This window comes from Ranitomeya variabilis, chromosome 7, assembly GCF_051348905.1.
Source record: "Ranitomeya variabilis isolate aRanVar5 chromosome 7, aRanVar5.hap1, whole genome shotgun sequence".
Classification (NCBI taxonomy): domain Eukaryota; kingdom Metazoa; phylum Chordata; class Amphibia; order Anura; family Dendrobatidae; genus Ranitomeya; species Ranitomeya variabilis.
Genome location: NC_135238.1, coordinates 233,269,815 through 233,288,632, shown reverse-complemented (window position 1 = coordinate 233,288,632; position 18,818 = coordinate 233,269,815). Strand labels below are relative to the sequence as shown.

Below are 18,818 nucleotides of genomic sequence, written 5' to 3'. Positions count from 1 at the left end.
CAGAATACTATAGTATAAAGATGTAGGCAACACCTCCCCTTTAAGAGTAGGACCAACATGGCGGACACCATTCCTGGCGCTGCATCCATTGTCATATGACACGTACGTGACACCAGACGCTCGCCGTGCCCCAGAGCGAGCGACTCGCAGCATAACTCCAGTCTGACCCTTAACCCCTCGGCTGCCTGCCCTACCTGTGACCCCCGCCGTCACCTGCGGGGCGAGTACCACTTTTCAGAAAACAACTTGTCAGGAGAGCTTTAAGCTTTCATACCAATTTGCTCCAGGCTTGTTTCCATAAATCTTTAAGCCTTCCTTTTATTCACCAAGTCTCATATTGACAGTCGTAGCAAAAAAAAATAAAAATATTGTTAACCCCTGAAAAGCTGCAACAGGATCTGGCTTCAAGGGGCTTTCTAGTTTACAGTGATTGAAGCCCCTGGTCGTGGAGTAATAAAGCTCCTCAACTTTCTTTGAAATCTGTTTTGGCTCCTTATCACTTTCAAGATCTCCACTTGCTTTTCCTGCACCATCTAATTAGCTGAAATTCAGATTTTAATGATATGCAAATTAGACTGGTAGTGGCGGGAGTATGGGTGCACTTGCAGTCCTCCGCTCCTCTCGGCCTCTTCCCACCAGCGCCGTCTCCACTTCTTGATTGACAGCAGAGACAGAGGTGCTGCAGGGAGCAGCATGGAGGAGCCGCGGACTGCAAGTGCATGGGTGGAAGTATGGTTGCACTTCACTGACAAGCCTAATTCTCTCCTCAATAAAACCCAAATAATGGCACAGTGGACAGTGCGAATGGTGTCTTCCATAGCATTTTACACTGCCCTATCTAGCATTGCACAGGGGCAGTGACTGACAGCTTCCCTTTAAATGCATGAATTTTGGGCCAAAACGAACTTTTGAACTTGGTTTTCAATAAAAATCTGCATTCTTTGATTCTGGTTATCGCTTGAAACTCTTTTTCTGACCTCAGTCTCCAATGATTTGTGACTACATTAAAGTTCAGCTCAACTTTCGCTATTTTATAATCTCTCCTATCAGAACAAGCTCTGGGACAGATTCTCAGCTAACAATGTACAGTGAAACAAAGAGCTTGTAAAAGTCAAAAGGTGCAAACATTTGAATTGCAAAAACGATTGTTAATCCAAAATAAATGTATTTAAGTAAAAAAAAAAGTCTCTTAAGGTTTCTATATCCCTTAAAGGGGCTTTCTCTGGCTACATCTGAGTGCACACTGATCCCAGGCCCCAGCTTCCTGCTTGCTGGAGGCGGTGCAGTTACAGAGACTGACAGTTCGGCATAGTGGCGCCACTCGTCTGAACTGTGCGCTCATCTTGCTTTGACTCTGCGGCAAGAGAGAAACCCAGGAGAACGGAGGCTTGAACGGATGAAAACAGCAAAAGAGTCGTAAAGAATCTCAGTGTAAAATGCATTCTGATCCTCATAGAACATTCATTGTTCACAGCTGAGCGTTTGCTACAATTGTATCCGGCGCAGAACATCTCTTTCAGCAGAAGTCTGAACAATAGACTGATACATTGTATCTATCAGGGCAGCAGGAGGGAGGTTTGCGCTTTGATGTGTTTGGCTCCCAGACCATTTTCTAGACTGGATACAATTGTAACAAACCCCCAGCTGTGAGAAGTAGAAGGTGTTTGTGGGGTCTTAGCTTCGTGGTACCCGGCGTGGACAGTGCAGAATTCTAGGATTTCGTGTAACTGATATCTTGTGCTCATTTTCCAGGTGGTGATGGAGAACATGAAGAGGAAGTGTAAGTGTCACGGCACCTCCGGCAGCTGCCAGCTGAAGACCTGCTGGCAGGTGACCCCTGAATTTCGGATGATTGGCTCTCTCTTGAAGGAGAGGTTTGCATTAGCCACCCTGATCCGGCCTCACAACCGGAATAACGGACAGCTGGGTCAGCTGGACCAGACTCACGCTCCATACAGGAGACGGGCCGGGATCACAGACTTGGTCTATTTTGAGAAGTCCCCGGATTTTTGCGAGCAGGAGCTCCATTTGGACTCAGCGGGGACGCAGGGGCGGATATGCAACAAAACCAGCCCGGGAATGGACAACTGCGAGAGCCTGTGCTGCGGCCGTGGCCACAACATCCTGCGGCAAACGCGCAGCGAGAGGTGTAACTGCAAATTCCACTGGTGCTGTTATGTGGTGTGCGAGGAGTGTCAGATCACGGAGTGGGTGAGCGTCTGCAAGTAGAGACGAAATATCACACCGCCACTGTGTGCCGAAAACCACCCGAGCAGGACGGACAGGCCATACTCCACCATGACGGGATTACTGCCTAGATCATCAATGTGTGTGAATGGATCCATCATTGCTTGAGTTCTCATGGCAGAGACGTGTGCAACGATACTGTATGGCGGCACAGGTCCGTAACATGCAATGCCATATGGTGCCTCCACACGTCACAAGGCACACTATGAATACTTCCATATATCAGCAGTTTTTCTGCTGGATACATATGGATAACAGAGGTAAAGTGGGACCCAAAACACTTCATGGACGCCGTATTATGGATCAATACAACTTGTATAAAGGGCACGAACCCTTAATCTGACCAAAGACTTAAATGGAACCAATCCCCTCCCGTTTTAAACAATGCCGGCATTCTCCATGAATGACAATACTGGAGCCTCTTTTCTTAAAAATTCTGCATTGTGCTGTTCCTGTGTTATCCCTCCTGGAAATAATTAAATAAATGGCTATTTGGTAATTAGTAGGGCGACGCCCCGCAAATTTGGATACTGTCCAATCATCGATAAGTGTCAGACTATATAGACGAGATTTATGGAATTGTCCAATGGCCAATTTATTCCTGCATTTCCAGGAGGAATAACAAGGAAATTACACAATGTTCATATCTCAAAAAGATGATTTCAAATAGGGTTTTTTCTTCTTTTTAATTAGTAATCTGTTACTGAAGGAGACAGTAGTTTTCAGCTGTGTTTAGTTACATCTATTCCTGGGAATCCAGGCGGATTATCACCAATAATGTGAAATTTGAGGTATGAATATGTCATTGGAAAACTAGGGGGATTGGTCATGCAGGATCCTGGGAAAGCTGGGGGAGGACATGCTCCTGGGCAGATACAATGCTGATTTCCTCTCTGGCCTTGTTTAGATAAATCTGCAATATTTTACAGCAGCAGCAAAGTGCTTGAGATTTTACCACAATTTGAAAATACAATTTATTCTACAGATTTTTAAAGCACAAAAAAACGAAATCCACAGCAAATCACCATCAAAGTCAGAGACAAAGCCACATGTAACATGTGGAGTTTGTCAGAGATTTTGATGTGTCATGATTAGGACATGGTTAATGTCCTGTTCTCTCAGGGTTAATGTTGTTGGCCTCTCTTTCAAGACGGGAGGGGTATTTATACTCACTCCTAGCTGGGTTTCTCTGTCAGCTATACTTTCTGCTTTAGTATGTGTGCTTGATCCCTGGAGTGTGTGTTCGGTTTGCATTGTGTTTATCTTGCTCTCCGTGCGTTACTCTGTTTGCTATTCTGGATTTCTGACCTCTGGCTTTGCTTCTGACAATCCCATCTCTCCCTTTTGGTACCTCGTGATCTCCTGGTTCCGATCTTTGCTTGTTTGGTAACTCTGTAGTGTTTATCCCTTCTCTTTTCCCTGGTGTCTGGGTCCACCCCCTGACCGCCCCCACTCTGTCACATGTCTAAGGTCCTGTTGGTTACCAGTTTAGTACCCGGTGTTTAGCTCAGCTCCTTTGCTGCTGTGTGCAGCTCTCCCTGCAGCATTAATACCTGGGAGCTGTGACAGATGCTGATTTGCTTCAGATCTGCAGCAGAAAATTTGCACGCATGAACGTTTCTACAAGAGCTTTGAATTTCCAAAGAGAAAACTCCACATCCACAGGCATTTCTGTAAATGCCACCACAGGCTTATTGTGGGAAAGGTGCAGATTTGCTGCGGAACTTAACCACTTTACAGACATATATGAGGCTGTCGAGTTCACGCCAGGAGACCCACGGTCTGTACTTGGAGCGTGAATGTCGGAAGTGTGAAAACCAAATGTTTTTAAGTCACCGTAGTGCAGGGATAAAAGAAAGAAACAAGCCTTACTTTCTGCAGGACTTAGGCCCCGCTCCAGCACTGCTGGTCCGCCTGTCTCCACCAGAAGTGATGACATCCTGATCCGCAGCCACCGGACCACACAGTGCACTCAGAAGTCAGGTCACCGGTGGGACGGATGGCCTCCGTTCTGGTTTTGTGGATCGGAGTGGGGGTCAGATTCTGAGGTTTTGGTGTTAAGCTTGGCTTGTTTCTTTTATATACATCCTTACTCTATGGTAATTTAAAAAAAAAATTGGAGCAGAAAACCCCTTTAAGGATTTATATTAAAGGGATTGTGTAAAACTTGAAAAATATGGCTGCTTTCTTTTCGAAACACATTGAAGAATCTGCTATTGCAGCTCATCCTTATTTACTAAAGCTGCAATACCAAAAACAACCTATGGACAAGAGTGGCGCTGTTTCTGTAGGAAAGCAGCCGTGTTTTATTAGTTTCATACAAATCCAGCATCGCATAGGTTCTGCATTGTGGTTTTGACACCCGGACCCCCATTACTAGGGACCCAAAGTGATAGATCCATTAGCAGAGAGCGTAAGAAAGGGTTAACCGCGGCAGCCATCACCTGGCGCATACGCTCTAATAAACAATTATTCCGGCTGACAGCTAGAACGTTCTGCGGATACTTCGAGCTCATTACATGTAAACCTGAGATTAAATAAAAACCTTCACACCTGCTAGAATCCCCCGCGGACTCCTGGATACATTCTAGCATCGTCCTGAAGGCCGCGATGACACATCGTCTGAGCCACATACCACGAATACTTCCGCAGAATAATGTTTGTCTATAGGTGACGGTTTTATTTATTCTACCGGATAGCATGTGACTTCCCAGCTGTTGTTCAGCGAGGGGCGTGCTGAGACTTGTAGTCCGAATTGGAAAGTCACGACTTGCCTAGCCTCCGGCGGTGGTCTCTGCGTTATCATCTCAGGCTTATAGCAGTGCAGACAACTGTCTGACGTGGAGTCAATATTAGTTTCTTAGATTCACCCCGTCATTTTTTAAGAATTTTGTGGTGCAATTTTTGTGTTAAAATTGCACACACAAAAATTGATTGACACACGGACACCCGCCTTCAGGTTTATACAAATAGAGATTGAAAATTTCTACAAAATTCGATTTAACTTTTTTGTTTAATTCCTCGCCATGTTCAAGCTCTCTGCTTGCTGTCAGTGAAAGCGAACATTGCTGTTTCCATTCAGAGGCTGAATACAGATCTAATACTTGTTTGCTACAAATGTTGGGATTCTAGACAATTTATTATGAGCCACAACACACATTTTCCAACCATTCTGATAGTTTGCTACAATGTATCAGTGAAGGGCAAATCTCACAGGGGATTGTTCAGGTTGGATACAATTCTAGAAAAGCCCTGGCTGTGAGAAGTGTCCAGGTAAATTTACATGGCAGACATTTCAGGCAGATTTTAGCAGGTATTCTCCTTCACAAGGGGCGTCCTCCTTCCAGTCCATCCACGTGCAGATCCTTGGTACGTCACACTGTGAGGGTATGTGCAGACGTTGCGGATTCTGCTGCGGATTTTTCCGCAGCGGATTTTGAAAATCCGCAGTGCAAAACCACTGCGGTTTTCACTGCGGATTTCATCGCGGTTTCTTCTGCGGATTCCTCTGCGGGTTTTCAACTGCACTTTCCTATTGGTGCATGTTGGAAACCGCTGCGGAATCCGCAGAAAGAATTGACATGCTGCGGAAAATAATCTGCTGCGTCTCCACGCGGATGTTTCCGCAGCATGTGCACAGCGGGTTTTTTTCCCATAGGTTTACATGGTACTGTAAACTTTGGGAAAACTGCTGCGGATCCGCAGCATCAAATCCGCTACGGATCCGCAGCAAAATCCCCAGCGTGTGCACATACCCTAAATCCACAGCAGAAATATAAGTATTTATCTTTAAAATCCACAGTTTATTTATTTTACTCACCTATATAGTGCCATTAATTCCACAGCGCTTTACATACAGTTGATTTAAAGTTTGTATCTTCTGCAAGTAAACAAAAATGCTTTCATTCAATGACAGCAAGCGGAGACCCTGAAAAATTATCCCAAAGTATATTAAAAAGTCGCAGAATAATTATGTTTCATTTATATAAAATTGGAAAACCCACTTGATCACATTTTTGGTTTCTGAACACTTTATGGTAATAGGCCGTTTAGTGCAGTATACAATTCACCTGTTATTCTTATTAAAGGAATTGTCCTGTAAACAATATAAATCGCCTGTCCAAAGCTCATGAAATCCCTGTATGATCCTTGGGGAACCAACTGCTAGAACCCCACACATCACAAGAACAGGGGGTCCTAAAATCTCCTTTTTAGTGAGTACATGTGACCACTCACGATCATTACTGCTCCCTTCATACAGGGGATTTGGGACATCTATTCTCAGGATTGGTGGGGTCTACGCAGCCAGACCACTAGCAATCATACATTTATCACCAATAATTTGTTGGGTTTTCTATTGGATTGTAATAAAGTGTTAATAATGAACAGTTTTAATGACAATGAATCAAACAGTCAACCTTCCTTAATTATAAAGAAAACTTTTGTAACTTTGATGCAGACAATTTGTTGAAGCACAGATTTAAAGGGGTTGTCCAATATTTTTTATATTAATAGCCTGGTGGGGGGTCTGACACATTGCAACCCCACCACTGAGTGTTTTCTGTATATAGCGCCAGCAGCGTCCAGAACTATAGTGTGAAGCACCACAGCTCCATGCTCTGCGTAGTGGCTGTTCTCAGGTACTGCAGGTCGACTCCTATTGAAGTAAATTTAGTCTGAGCGGCAGGACCCAGGAATGCCCACTACACTGCGTACATCTGTCCTCCACTGCAAAAAAAAAAAAGCCAATTGCTGGAGGTGTCAGTTGTTTGACCCTGACCAATCGAATATTGACAACCGATCCCACAGATTGGTCATCAGTTGGCGTTTCCCAAACTCCAGTCTTCACGGCTCCTCCACAGATCATGTTTTCAGGGTTTCCTTAGGATTTAACAGGTGAGAGAACCCCTGACAATTCCCAATGCATTAACAATAAATCCATAACTGGCGCAATACTAAGGAAATCCTGACAGCTTCACCTGTTGAGGACAACATCTCAGACCACATGTTTGACACGAGTGGTTGTGAATGTCTTTACTGCACCCGCATGATCCACCGCAGCCGAAGGAAAGAAACGAGAAAATAACTGCAAGCGATGACAGGGAGCTAAGTATCCAAAAGCCACTGATAGCAGTATGGATGAGAACATGTTTGGGGTCTCAGTGCTGGGGAATTGTGTCATGAAGTAGTGATCATGGGGGGCATCGGATCTCCACAGTTATCTCATTGGAGAATACTACAGGTTCACCTTTCTGTGGCTGATAACTTAGAACAATAGTTTGCATTTAAGTGCACATTAAAGGGAGATTATACGTCGAGGTGCCCACTGAGGCCAATGTGCCCGTGCTGACCATCTGGAATTAAAGGACAATTAGTGTCAGTGAAGTCCCCGGGACACAGACTTCAGAGCAGGAAGCGGAACGCTGCGCAATAATTCATGTCCTCATTACCAGGATGAATATTTCATGGTCTAAAAAAGTGAAAGTTTGCTAAGTACACTGCCCAGGGCACATGTGCCGGAGCAAGAGTATTATAACCCCGTCCTGTCATCACCTAGATCCCCCCCCCCCCAGCTCCTGTATACATACAAACAATATACAGTAGGGGAAATAAGTATTTGATCCCTTGCTGATTTTGTAAGTTTGCCCACTGACAAAGACATGAACAGTCTATAATTTTAAGGGTAGGTTAATATTAACATTGAGAGATAGAATATCTAAAATAAAATCCAAAAAATCACATTTTATAAATTACATAAATTTATTTGCATTTTGCAGTGAGAAATAAGTATTTGATCGCTCTGGCAAACAAGACATGGCTCCATCCATTCTCCCATTGATGCAGTGAAGTAGTCCTGTGCCCTTAGCAAAGAAACACTACAAAACATAATGTTTCCCCTTCCATGCTTGACAGTGGGGATGGTGTTCTTTGGGTAGTAGGCAGCATTTCTCTTCCTCCAAACATGGAAAGTTGAGTTAATGCCAAAGACCTCAATTTTTGTCTCATCTGACCACAGCTCCTTCTCCCAGTCACTCACAGAATCATCCCGGTGTTCATTGGCAAACTTCAGACGGCCGCACATGTGCCTTCTTGAGCAGGGGGACCTTGCGGGCACTGCAGGATTTTAAACCTTTACGGTGTAATGTGTTACCAATGGTTTTCTTGGTGCCTTGAGATCATTAACAAGTTCCCTCAGTGTAGTTTTAGGCTGATCTCTCACCTTCCTCATGATCAAGGATACCCCACGAGGTGAGATTTTGCATGGTGCCCCAGATCGATGTCGACTGACAGTCATTTTGTATTTCTTTCATTTTCTTACTATTGCACCAACAGTTGTCTCCTTCTCACCCGGCATCTTACTTATGGCTTTGTAGCCCAGTCCAGCTTTGTGCAGGTCTATGTTCTTGTCCCTGACATCCTTATAAAGCTCTTTGGTCTTGCCCATGTTGTAGAGGTTAGAGTCTGACTGATTAATGGAGTCTGTGGACAGGAGTCTTTTATAAATGTGATTAATGCAGGTAACGAGTTGATTAGAAGAGTCTAGTTGGCCTCTAGGTGCCAGAACTCTAAGGGTATGTTTCCACCTTCAGGATGGCCGGCGGTTTGGATGGAGCGGCAAACCCGCTCCGCCCTAAACCCCGCCCACTTCTGTGACGCGATGATGCCGGATGTGTTCATTGCACACATCTGGAATCATCGCACCCCACACATAGAGCCCTGTGATATACCTTGCGGCGCTGCGGACGATCTTAAAAGACGCGCATGTCCGGAATCGCAGGGCCGCCGGGTGCGTGTTACCACGCATAGTGGAGACAGGATTTCATAAAATCCCCTCCACTATGCTGTAACATCTGGACGCAGCGTTTCCTGAACGTGGACACATACCCTTAATGGTTGGTAGGGGATCAAATACTTATTTCTCACTGCAAAATGCAAATAAATGTATACAATTTATACAATGTGATTTTCTGGATTTTATTTTTGATATTCTATCTCTCAATGTTAAAATTAACCTACCTTTAAAATTATAGACTGTTCATGTCTTTGTCAGTGGGCAAACTTACAAAATCAGCAAGGGATCAAATACTTATTTCCCCCAATGTACCTGTGCTACATGTTATAATCACCACTGGACAATCAGATCCCGATCTGTACATTACAGAGAGGACGAGATGTGATACATTGTATATAATACACCCTGATTGTGTTCTATGTGAAATATATTATACTGTTATTATATTGTAAATTATTATCTTGTGAAAAGTTGTGAAATAAACTTTGGTTTGGAAGTGTCCTTATTTTCGACCCTTGTGTACTTGTCTCCCCCAGTAAATAAAATGGAATAGAGCAGACATAGGCCTCATTCAGATGTCCATGATTTTACTAGTAAGTAACAACACAGACTTTTCAGACGCAGTGGGGAGACGACTGTCCATCACCAAGACACAAGAATGGAAGAGATGGAACTGCTCTGTCGGCCGGACGTCACAGGAAGCAGGAAAATGGCCGGAAGGAGCAATCTGTGACTGCGCTGAGCGAGATCGCCGCAGGGCAGCACAGGTAGGTAGTTAGCAATTATTTGCCGACAATTATTTGCCGACAAGTGCTCAGCCCTACAGGGGAAAAAATAAGGCTGGAGGACTAGAACTCCAGCGCCACCTATAGTAAGTAGCAATCCTAAAAGTCAATATGGACTCTAACGAGCCTGGTCACATGACTTGGGGTAAAAGCCAAAACCTCAATTTGCAGACACTATGTTTCAGGGCTACTGCCCCTCGTCAGTGCAAAGTGTGAGAGGCGTCTGACCGGGATCTAAGGAGTAACATTTCTCCGTGCAGAGAGTGACAGTCGCAGGACCACAAGCTGCAGAAAAATTAAACAAGTGTTTTTGGTTGTGTGACTTGTCTGAGAATTACTGACACACGTCGCTGTGCAGTCCTGGCCTTAAGCTTCCAACCCTTATTTCATAGGGTTAATACAATCTGTACAGACAAGTACAATGTCCAGCAGAAGCCTGTACTCTGTCACTTTTGGCATGGTATTGAGCACATTGTTGCATTTTGTACTCTGCCCATTTCCTTTTGGTCACTTTGTTTCTTCTTGCCAAATATATTACAAAAAATGTTTACACTTTTTGTTGTGATTTTTTTAAAAAAAACTGCAGTAAACCTACTGTAACCCTTTTGATTAATGATCCATTTTTTGACTGCTGTTCGGCCAGTGCTGAATTATTACCCACTGGTGAAAATCCTGATGACTTTACAGGTGCAGCTGTAGCTTCACCATTATCAGGGGCACAGTACTGAGCCTGAAGCTTCACCATTAGCAGGGGCGCAGTACTGAGCCTGAAGCTTCACCATTAGTAGGGGCGCAGTACTGAGCCTGAAGCTTCACCATTAGCAGGGGCACAGTACTGAGCCTGAAGCTTCACCATTAGCAGGGGCACAGTACTGAGCCTGAAGCTTCACCATTAGTAGGGGCGCAGTACTGAGCCTGAAGCTTCACCATTAGTAGGGGCGCAGTACTGAGCCTGAAGCTTCACCATTAGCAGGGGCACAGTACTGAGCCTGAAGCTTCACCATTAGCAGGGGCGCAGTACTGAGCCTGAAGCTTCACCATTAGCAGGGGCGCAGTACTGAGCCTGAAGCTTCACCATTAGCAGGGGCGCAGTACTGAGCCTGAAGCTTCATCATTAGCAGGGGCGCAGTACTGAGCCTGAAGCTTCACCATTAGCAGGGGCGCAGTACTGAGCCTGAAGCTTCACCATTAGCAGGGGCGCAGTACTGGGAATCTTGGCACTCGACCTCACAGCATTTATTTGTGTGTGCGCCTCCTCAAACCTGCAGTATGTTTGCACTTAATTAGTCATGAGCGAGCGTGCTGGGATAAGGTGTTATCTGAGCATGCTCGGTGCTAACCGAGTATCTGCGGCCTGCTCCAATAATATATTCAATGCTCTGTGGCTGCATGTCTTGCGGCTGTCCTAACAAATAGACAATCCCTGCATGTGTTGCGGCAGTCGAGCAGCTCCTAGACATGCAGCTGCGGGGACTTGAACTTATTATTTGAGCACATTAAAGACACTACTCGGTTAGCCCCGGAGCATGCTCAGATAACACCTTATCCCAGCACGCTCGCTCGTCACTGCACATAACCTATTATGCAGCCTTCACCATCTTGGCAAATTTGTAGCAATTTGACTTTCACGCCTCCTTTATAAAGTGTCCAGGTAAAATCACTATTGATAATGTGCCGTCATTTATAATACCCTTGGCTTCATACATAGCAGAGCAGCCGCTCTAGTGATTGAGGGGCTCCTGCACTGGTGATATCCATAGCATCCACTTCTGACCACGCAGCTAATGGTGAGACATTATTATAGATCATCACAATGACAGACGCGTCTAACATTGCTGAGACTATCTGCTGGACGGACACATAGATCTTTATTTTAAACACTATTATTCATATCTTCTATGCAGCAAACGCTGCTGCAGGGAACATATGAATCGCGGCTTCAGCACCATGTGGGGGGGACAGCGCTTACTGTAGCGCTGTCTCCTGCACGCACACGGACCCCAGACGGAGAACGTCCGTGTGAGGTCCGTGTTTTACACGGACCCATTGACTCTATTGGGTCCGTGTAATCCGTGCGCTCCCACGAACACTGACATGTCTCCGTGTTTGGCACACGGAGACACGGTCCGCAAAAAAACAATGACATCTGAACAGATGCATTGATTTTTATGGGTCTACGTGTGTCAGTGTCTCCGGTACGGGAGGAAACTGTCACCTCACGTACCGGAGCCACTGACATGTGAAACCGGCCTAAGCCGTTTGTTTTGTCTCGTACTGATGGAGGATTCCCAATCTTCACGTTAGCGCAGGTGCAGACCGCCCTGTGTTCTCCAGCCGAGAAACTCGGTCCCATTATGATAATCAGACTCTGATCAGAGAAGGGGCGTAACTACCGCGGTCGCAGCAGTCGCCATTGCGACCGGGCCCCGCAGGTCAGGGGCCCCGGGCCGGCAGGTCTGAGCAGGGCCGGGCTGGCCATCGGGCACTTCTGGCAAATGCCAGAAGAGCCGATGCCAGTAGTGGGCCGCTGCACTGTTCCTCCCCCGGAACCCCCCCCCCCAGTGCCGACGGCGCCGCCGCATTTAACTATACCGGCGTCTATGACACCGGTATAGTTCAATGCAATGATGGAGGAGAGAGCGTCAACTGACGCCCCCTCTCCCATCATTCCCCGCTCTGCCTCTGACAGTACACTGCGGGTGCGCGATGACGTCATATCATCGCGCACCTGCTGTGTCCTGGGCAGACTGCAGCCGCCGGGAGCAGCGCGGGCAAAAGGAAAGGTGAGGAGAGTTTTTTTTTTCTTTTTAACCGGACTGTGGGGCCATTATCGGGGGGGGGGATGAGATGTGCGGGCTGTGCTGTATATACCACTGTGCGGGCTGTGCTGGATATACCACTGTGCGGGCTGTGCTGTATATACCACTGTGAGGGCTCTGCTGTATATAACACTGTGCGGGCTGTGCTGGATATACCACTGTGCGGGCTGTGCTGTATATACCACTGTGCGGGCTGTGCTGTATATACCACTGTGCGGGCTGTGCTCTATATACCACTGTGCGGGCTGTGCTGGATATACCACTGTGCGGGCTCTGCTGTATATACCACTGTGCGGGCTGTGCTGTATATACCACTGTGCGGGCTGTGCTCTATATACCCCTGTGCGGGCTGTGCTGTATATACCCCTGTGCGGGCTGTGCTCTATATACCACTGTGCGGGCTGTGCTGGATATACCACTGTGCGGGCTCTGCTGTATATACCACTGTGCGGGCTCTGCTGTATATACCACTGTGCGGGCTGTGCTGTATATACCACTGTGCGGGCTGTGCTGTATATACCACTGTGCGGGCTGTGCTCTATATACCACTGTGCGGGCTCTGCTGTATATAACACTGTGCGGGCTCTGCTGTATATACCACTGTGCGGGCTGTGCTGTATATACCACTGTGCGGGCTGTGCTGTATATACCACTGTGCGGGCTCTGCTGTATATACCACTGTGCGGGCTGTGCTCTATATACCCCTGTGCGGGCTCTGCTGGATATAACACTGTGCGGGCTCTGCTGGATATAACACTGTGCGGGCTGTGCTGGATATACCACTGTGCGGGCTCTGCTGGATATACCACTGTGCGGGCTCTGCTGTATATACCACTGTGCGGGCTGTGCTGTATATACCCCTGTGCGGGCTGTGCTGTATATACCACTGTGCGGGCTGTGCTGGATATATGCAGCGCCCCAGAGTTCTGGTCGTTGCAGTACTGTGGATCCGCCACTATGGGGAGCCATGGTGCGTTCGATGGCACTGAAGGAGTTCATCTGATCAGGTATCACAGACACCAATATGTTTCACAGCAGGGCCTCCGGGGGGAGCTAAGGGTGCTATTCATTAGGCCACTCCCCACCATAGTGGGTAAACTGGGGATCAGGCAGGAAGTTAGAGGAGAAAGCTGACTGGATTGAACGAAGCAACACCTTGTGGCAGAGGGTGTTGTGGAGGAAGAGACAGTAGGGTCTCTGTCAGGGGTGGGATCCTGACAGAGGCTTGGCATTGGAAAGAACGTAACGGGACCGTGCCTGCTCAGCATAGCGGCGGTGCCCAAGAAAGGACTAGAAGCGAGATAGATTGTGCTGAGTGAGAAACGAGATCAAGCAAAAAGGAGAATACCAGTAGGGGTCATGCTGTAGGACCGGAGCAACATCCTACTGAGGCGCATTACCGGTGGCCGGAACGCCGAGGGAGTGGAATAGCATACAGCTTCAAGCCATACTCCAAACAGCGGCAGGGCAGTCAGTTTAAGGCGGGCTGTCTACCACATATCACCTATGAAGTCTTGGGGGGCAATTGCGAGAGAGGGGCGTCTCTAGGGTCCCGGAAGAACTCCAGGCCTACCTGACAAACGGGTGCCGTTCCAACCTGAATAACAGGGAGGGATGGAATACGAGAAGAACATCAGTGAATCGAGTTGTGAGGGAACTTAAGAAACAGACACGACAGTTGTGGGGTACTTTCCGTGAGCACAGCAGGGAAGGACTACAACACATAGCGCTAAGAAGGAGGGCACTGATTTCCACCTGTGAGGAGAACTCTGGAGGTGCCATCGGACCGACCGGACTTGCGCAGCCTGGTGAACCGTATTCTGGATTGCGGACTGAGAGATCTCCAGTAAAGAGGTAAAGAGACTGCAACCTGGTGTCCTCGTTATTTACCGCGACCTGCACCCCACAACTGCACCGCTACACCACCGTTACTGCACCATCATCATCACTTATTGCACCGGACGTCCCCCACTGACGGACAGGGCCACGGACCGGGTCCAGCCACCGTGACAACCCCAGTACTGAGACCCAGAGGCCCGGCTCCGGGTACCCCTAGGCCCTGCGGCGGTGTGGGGGCGCTCCAACTTGGCGTCACGAACAGGATCTACTTAAGCCTGAAGAATCAGGTCATGTGTGCCTAGAGACTGTGATTTATTGTGTTTGAACTGTACTTTATTGCAAAGACTGTGCTGTGCCAGTTGCCGCCAAAATCCGCCGCCATTGTAGCGCTGAGGAGAGCGCAGGAAGAGAAGAGGGGCGTGAAGTGGGCGTAGGCAAGCTGGAGAGCGCGAACAGCAATGGCCGCCCAGTCTAAGTATTTCTGCACGGTGAGGACGTGTCCGTCAGCAGCAGAGATCCGCCTCCTGATCCTTAATGGGGGGCGGAGGCAGAGAAAACGAAACCGCTCCCGAAGGAGAGAGCGGGAAAAAGACCAGGAAGTGACCCACGTGGAGGACGCAATGGCCAGCAGCTCTGAACCCGACAGTGGGGTTGAAGTGGAAGTCTCCCCCGACTACCCGGATGAGCCCTGCAGCCCGGCCTCCGTGGATAACACCAGATTCCTGAGAGCCGAGATGGAGGACTTATATAACCAGCTCCTCCAACTGAATGTGAGAGTCCAGGCTCCGCACCCGGTGGAGCCGGCAGAGGGTTCCCGGACATCGAAGTTCTCACCGGAGGAACCAGCGGGACTTGTTACGGAAAGTGAACTCGTACCAGTTGGTGAGTCCGCCGATCCTGCCCCGCCAGCCGAGGGGGTGCTAGTGGGTCCCGTAGCGGCACCACCTCTCCCGGGAACCCATAGACTCCAGCGCCTGCTACCATGGGAGGAAGCCACGGGCATGGAACACCGTATGCGAGCCCCAATCACCCCTACTCCCTTGCTGTGTGAGGTCCACGCGGAGCGCACGGTGTGCCGCTGGGTGAATCCCGGATCCAATCTTATGGGGTTCCCCGGGGTGGAGACCCAGAAGGGGGAGATGGTACAGGCTCTAAGTTGGGAGGAGTACCGAATCCAGCTAGAACAACGGTGGCGAGAGGAGGAGAAAATACATCAGGCTGGGCGGGAGGCCCACCATCAAAAGGATTTGGCGGTCAAGGACCGGGCCCGTAAGGACCCCACCACTCACCAGGCCCCGCGTAGGCAGGGCATCGTCACCACCTTTAAACTCCGAGGAGGCTGGGGCTTCATTAAAGAACCGGGGCTATATGCGGAGGTCTTTGTTAACCGACGGGATGTCGAGTCGCACCTTAGGGAGGGCCACCCCGATCGGGACCTCTACCCGGGGGACAGCGTTACTTACACCCGGCATTTTGGGGAAAAGGGGTGGTTCGCTCTGAACGTCTACAAGAAAGAGAAACCAGCCCCTGTAGCCAAGGTGTCACCGTGTGACCGATCTGTAACCACCCTGGTCGCCCCCACCCGTCTGATCACAGAACCTGCGATCTGCCGCCTGACCACCGCAACCACCGTAGTGGCCAAGGAGGTGCCTTCTCAAGTAACCGATGTTCCTGATGTACCAGCGCAGAAAGAAATGGGAACGCAGACCCTCATCACCGCACACGATCTGGTCGTGCAACAGACCCGCACCCATGGGGTGTACCTGGCTGCGGGAGTGAACCTGGAACCTGGACTGCCTGTATTGCAGGGGTTCACCCACCAGGTGGCGCCTCGTGGGGGGTTCTGAAATTGAATGCTTCAAGAATGTAAATAGTTTTCTAGTTAACTGTTTGAGTACTGTTTGCTGCTAAACCCGTCCAGGGTTAACTCTTTATGGATCCCTTAGTTGACCCGGGATCCCTATTGTTTGCTTTTCCTACCAGTTTTGCACAAGTTTTACAAACTGAGAAATCATGAACAGTGCATGATCCAAACTTTCTTGTAAATAGTTTGCACCTTATTAAAGGCGCTTCCTACTGGTTTTATTTAAAGACTCTTTGCGAAGATACCGTTCTGGAACCTTTGCGGAGCAAAGACTGGTAGGCTGAGAAGACGAGCTACCTCAGAAAGACTTGGTTCTCTTTTAAAGGGGATGTACAACAGCGTACTTATGAGAAGATACTGTTTTAGAACAGTAATGCAATGATAATGTTTGAACGAGAAAAGTTGTATGTGTTTTAACTAGTTAAATGTGAAGAAATACTGATGATGATGCTATGGAAAGAAATGTAACTGTTTTGCATGAAGAAAAGTTATGTGTGTTTAATTTGTTTAAAGTGAGAAATCTAGATAATGTTCTTTAAAAGGAAAGATGCAGAAAGCCCGTAGGGGTAGATTTAGAGTTCTGCTTAGTTGAAAGTAAAGAAAGTAGTAATGAAGGTGAGGATAGAAGGTAAACCCTGAGTCCCCATAGGAAGTTCGTTCGTTACTAAGGACAGAGAGTGAACCCGTAGGGGTTAGAAAGTGAGTCCTAATAGGAGTCAAATAGAGCTGGCTCAATGTTCTCTAATTGAAAGGAATGTTATGTCTATACCATGTATAGTAGCGAAAGGCAGTAGGCCCTGGCTGAACGGGGCGGTCCTGTAATAGAAAGGAGAGGCAGTAGGTCTGGTGCCGTTAGGACAGGCGGTCCTGCAGGTTCAAAGTAGGAGAATGCAAAGTTAAAATACCTTATAATGTGATTATAGGAAGGTCTTTAGCGGATTAAGAGTGTATATCCTTAAAGGCAAAGTTAAATTATTGGTCAATAATGTTTGCACCTAGTAGAATACCCGGTTGGGTAATGAGAGTTAATTGTAGCCTGTTGCTATGATATTTAATTATGTTTGTAACGTTAAAGTGTCCTCACCTCCCATAAAGGGAAGCTTGTTCAAGTATGCTTATTGTTTTGCACTCAACAAAATTGTATGTCTTTTTGCTAACCTGTATTGTTGTTTTCTTCCCAGTCCCGGAGTACTGTGTTTAACCAGGGGGGAGTGCAGCGCCCCAGAGTTCTGGTCGTTGCAGTACTGTGGATCCGCCACTATGGGGAGCCATGGTGCGTTCGATGGCACTGAAGGAGTTCATCTGACCAGGTATCACAGACACCAATATGTTTCACAGCAGGGCCTCCGGGGGGAGCTAAGGGTGCTATTCATTAGGCCACTCCCCACCATAGTGGGTAAACTGGGGGTCAGGCAGGAAGTTAGAGGAGAAAGCTGACTGGATTGAACGAAGCAACACCTTGTGGCAGAGGGTGTTGTGGAGGAAGAGACAGTAGGGTCTCTGTCAGGGGTGGGATCCTGACAGAGGCTTGGCATTGGAAAGAACGTAACGGGACCGTGCCTGCTCAGCATAGCGGCGGTGCCCAAGAAAGGACTAGAAGCGAGATAGATTGTGCTGAGTGAGAAACGAGATCAAGCAAAAAGGAGAATACCAGTAGGGGTCATGCTGTAGGACCGGAGCAACATCCTACTGAGGCGCATTACCGGTGGCCGGAACGCCGAGGGAGTGGAATAGCATACAGCTTCAAGCCATACTCCAAACAGCGGCAGGGCAGTCAGTTTAAGGCGGGCTGTCTACCACATATCACCTATGAAGTCTTGGGGGGCAATTGCGGGAGAGGGGCGTCTCTAGGGTCCCGGAAGAACTCCAGGCCTACCTGACAAATGGGTGCCGTTCCAACCTGAATAACAGGGAGGGATGGAATACGAGAAGAACATCAGTGAATCGAGTTGTGAGGGAACTTAAGAAACAGACACGACAGTTGTGGGGTACTTTCCGTGAGCACAGCAGGGAAGGACTACAACACAGCGCTAAGAAGGAGGGCACTGATTTCCACCTGTGAGGAGAACTCTGGAGGTGCCATCGGACCGACCGGACTTGCGCAGCCTGGTGAACCGTATTCTGGATTGCGGACTGAGAGATCTCCAGTAAAGAGGTAAAGAGACTGCAACCTGGTGTCCTCGTTATTTACCGCGACCTGCACCCCACAACTGCACCGCTACACCACCGTTACTGCACCATCATCATCACTTATTGCACCGGACGTCCCCCACTGACGGACAGGGCCACGGACCGGGTCCAGCCACCGTGACAACCCCAGGACTGAGACCCAGAGGCCCGGCTCCGGGTACCCCTAGGCCCTGCGGCGGTGTGGGGGCGCTCCAACTTGGCGTCACGAACAGGATCTACTTAAGCCTGAAGAATCAGGTCATGTGTGCCTAGAGACTGTGATTTATTGTGTTTGAACTGTA

General features: G+C 48.1%; 1 protein-coding gene across 2 annotated transcripts in view; it reads left to right on the top strand.

Moving 5' to 3' along the window:
- The window catches only part of WNT10A (Wnt family member 10A), a 58,876-nt gene extending 49,771 nt beyond the window's left edge, over positions 1 to 9,105 (top strand). For both annotated transcript variants that reach the window (XM_077273180.1, XM_077273181.1), the window contains exon 4: positions 1,753 to 9,105. In XM_077273180.1, coding sequence (XP_077129295.1) covers positions 1,753 to 2,229 — 477 coding nt within the window. In that variant the 3' untranslated portion in view covers positions 2,230 to 9,105. The remainder of the gene's footprint in view (positions 1 to 1,752) is intronic.
- The last annotated feature ends 9,713 nt before the right edge of the window (positions 9,106 to 18,818 follow it).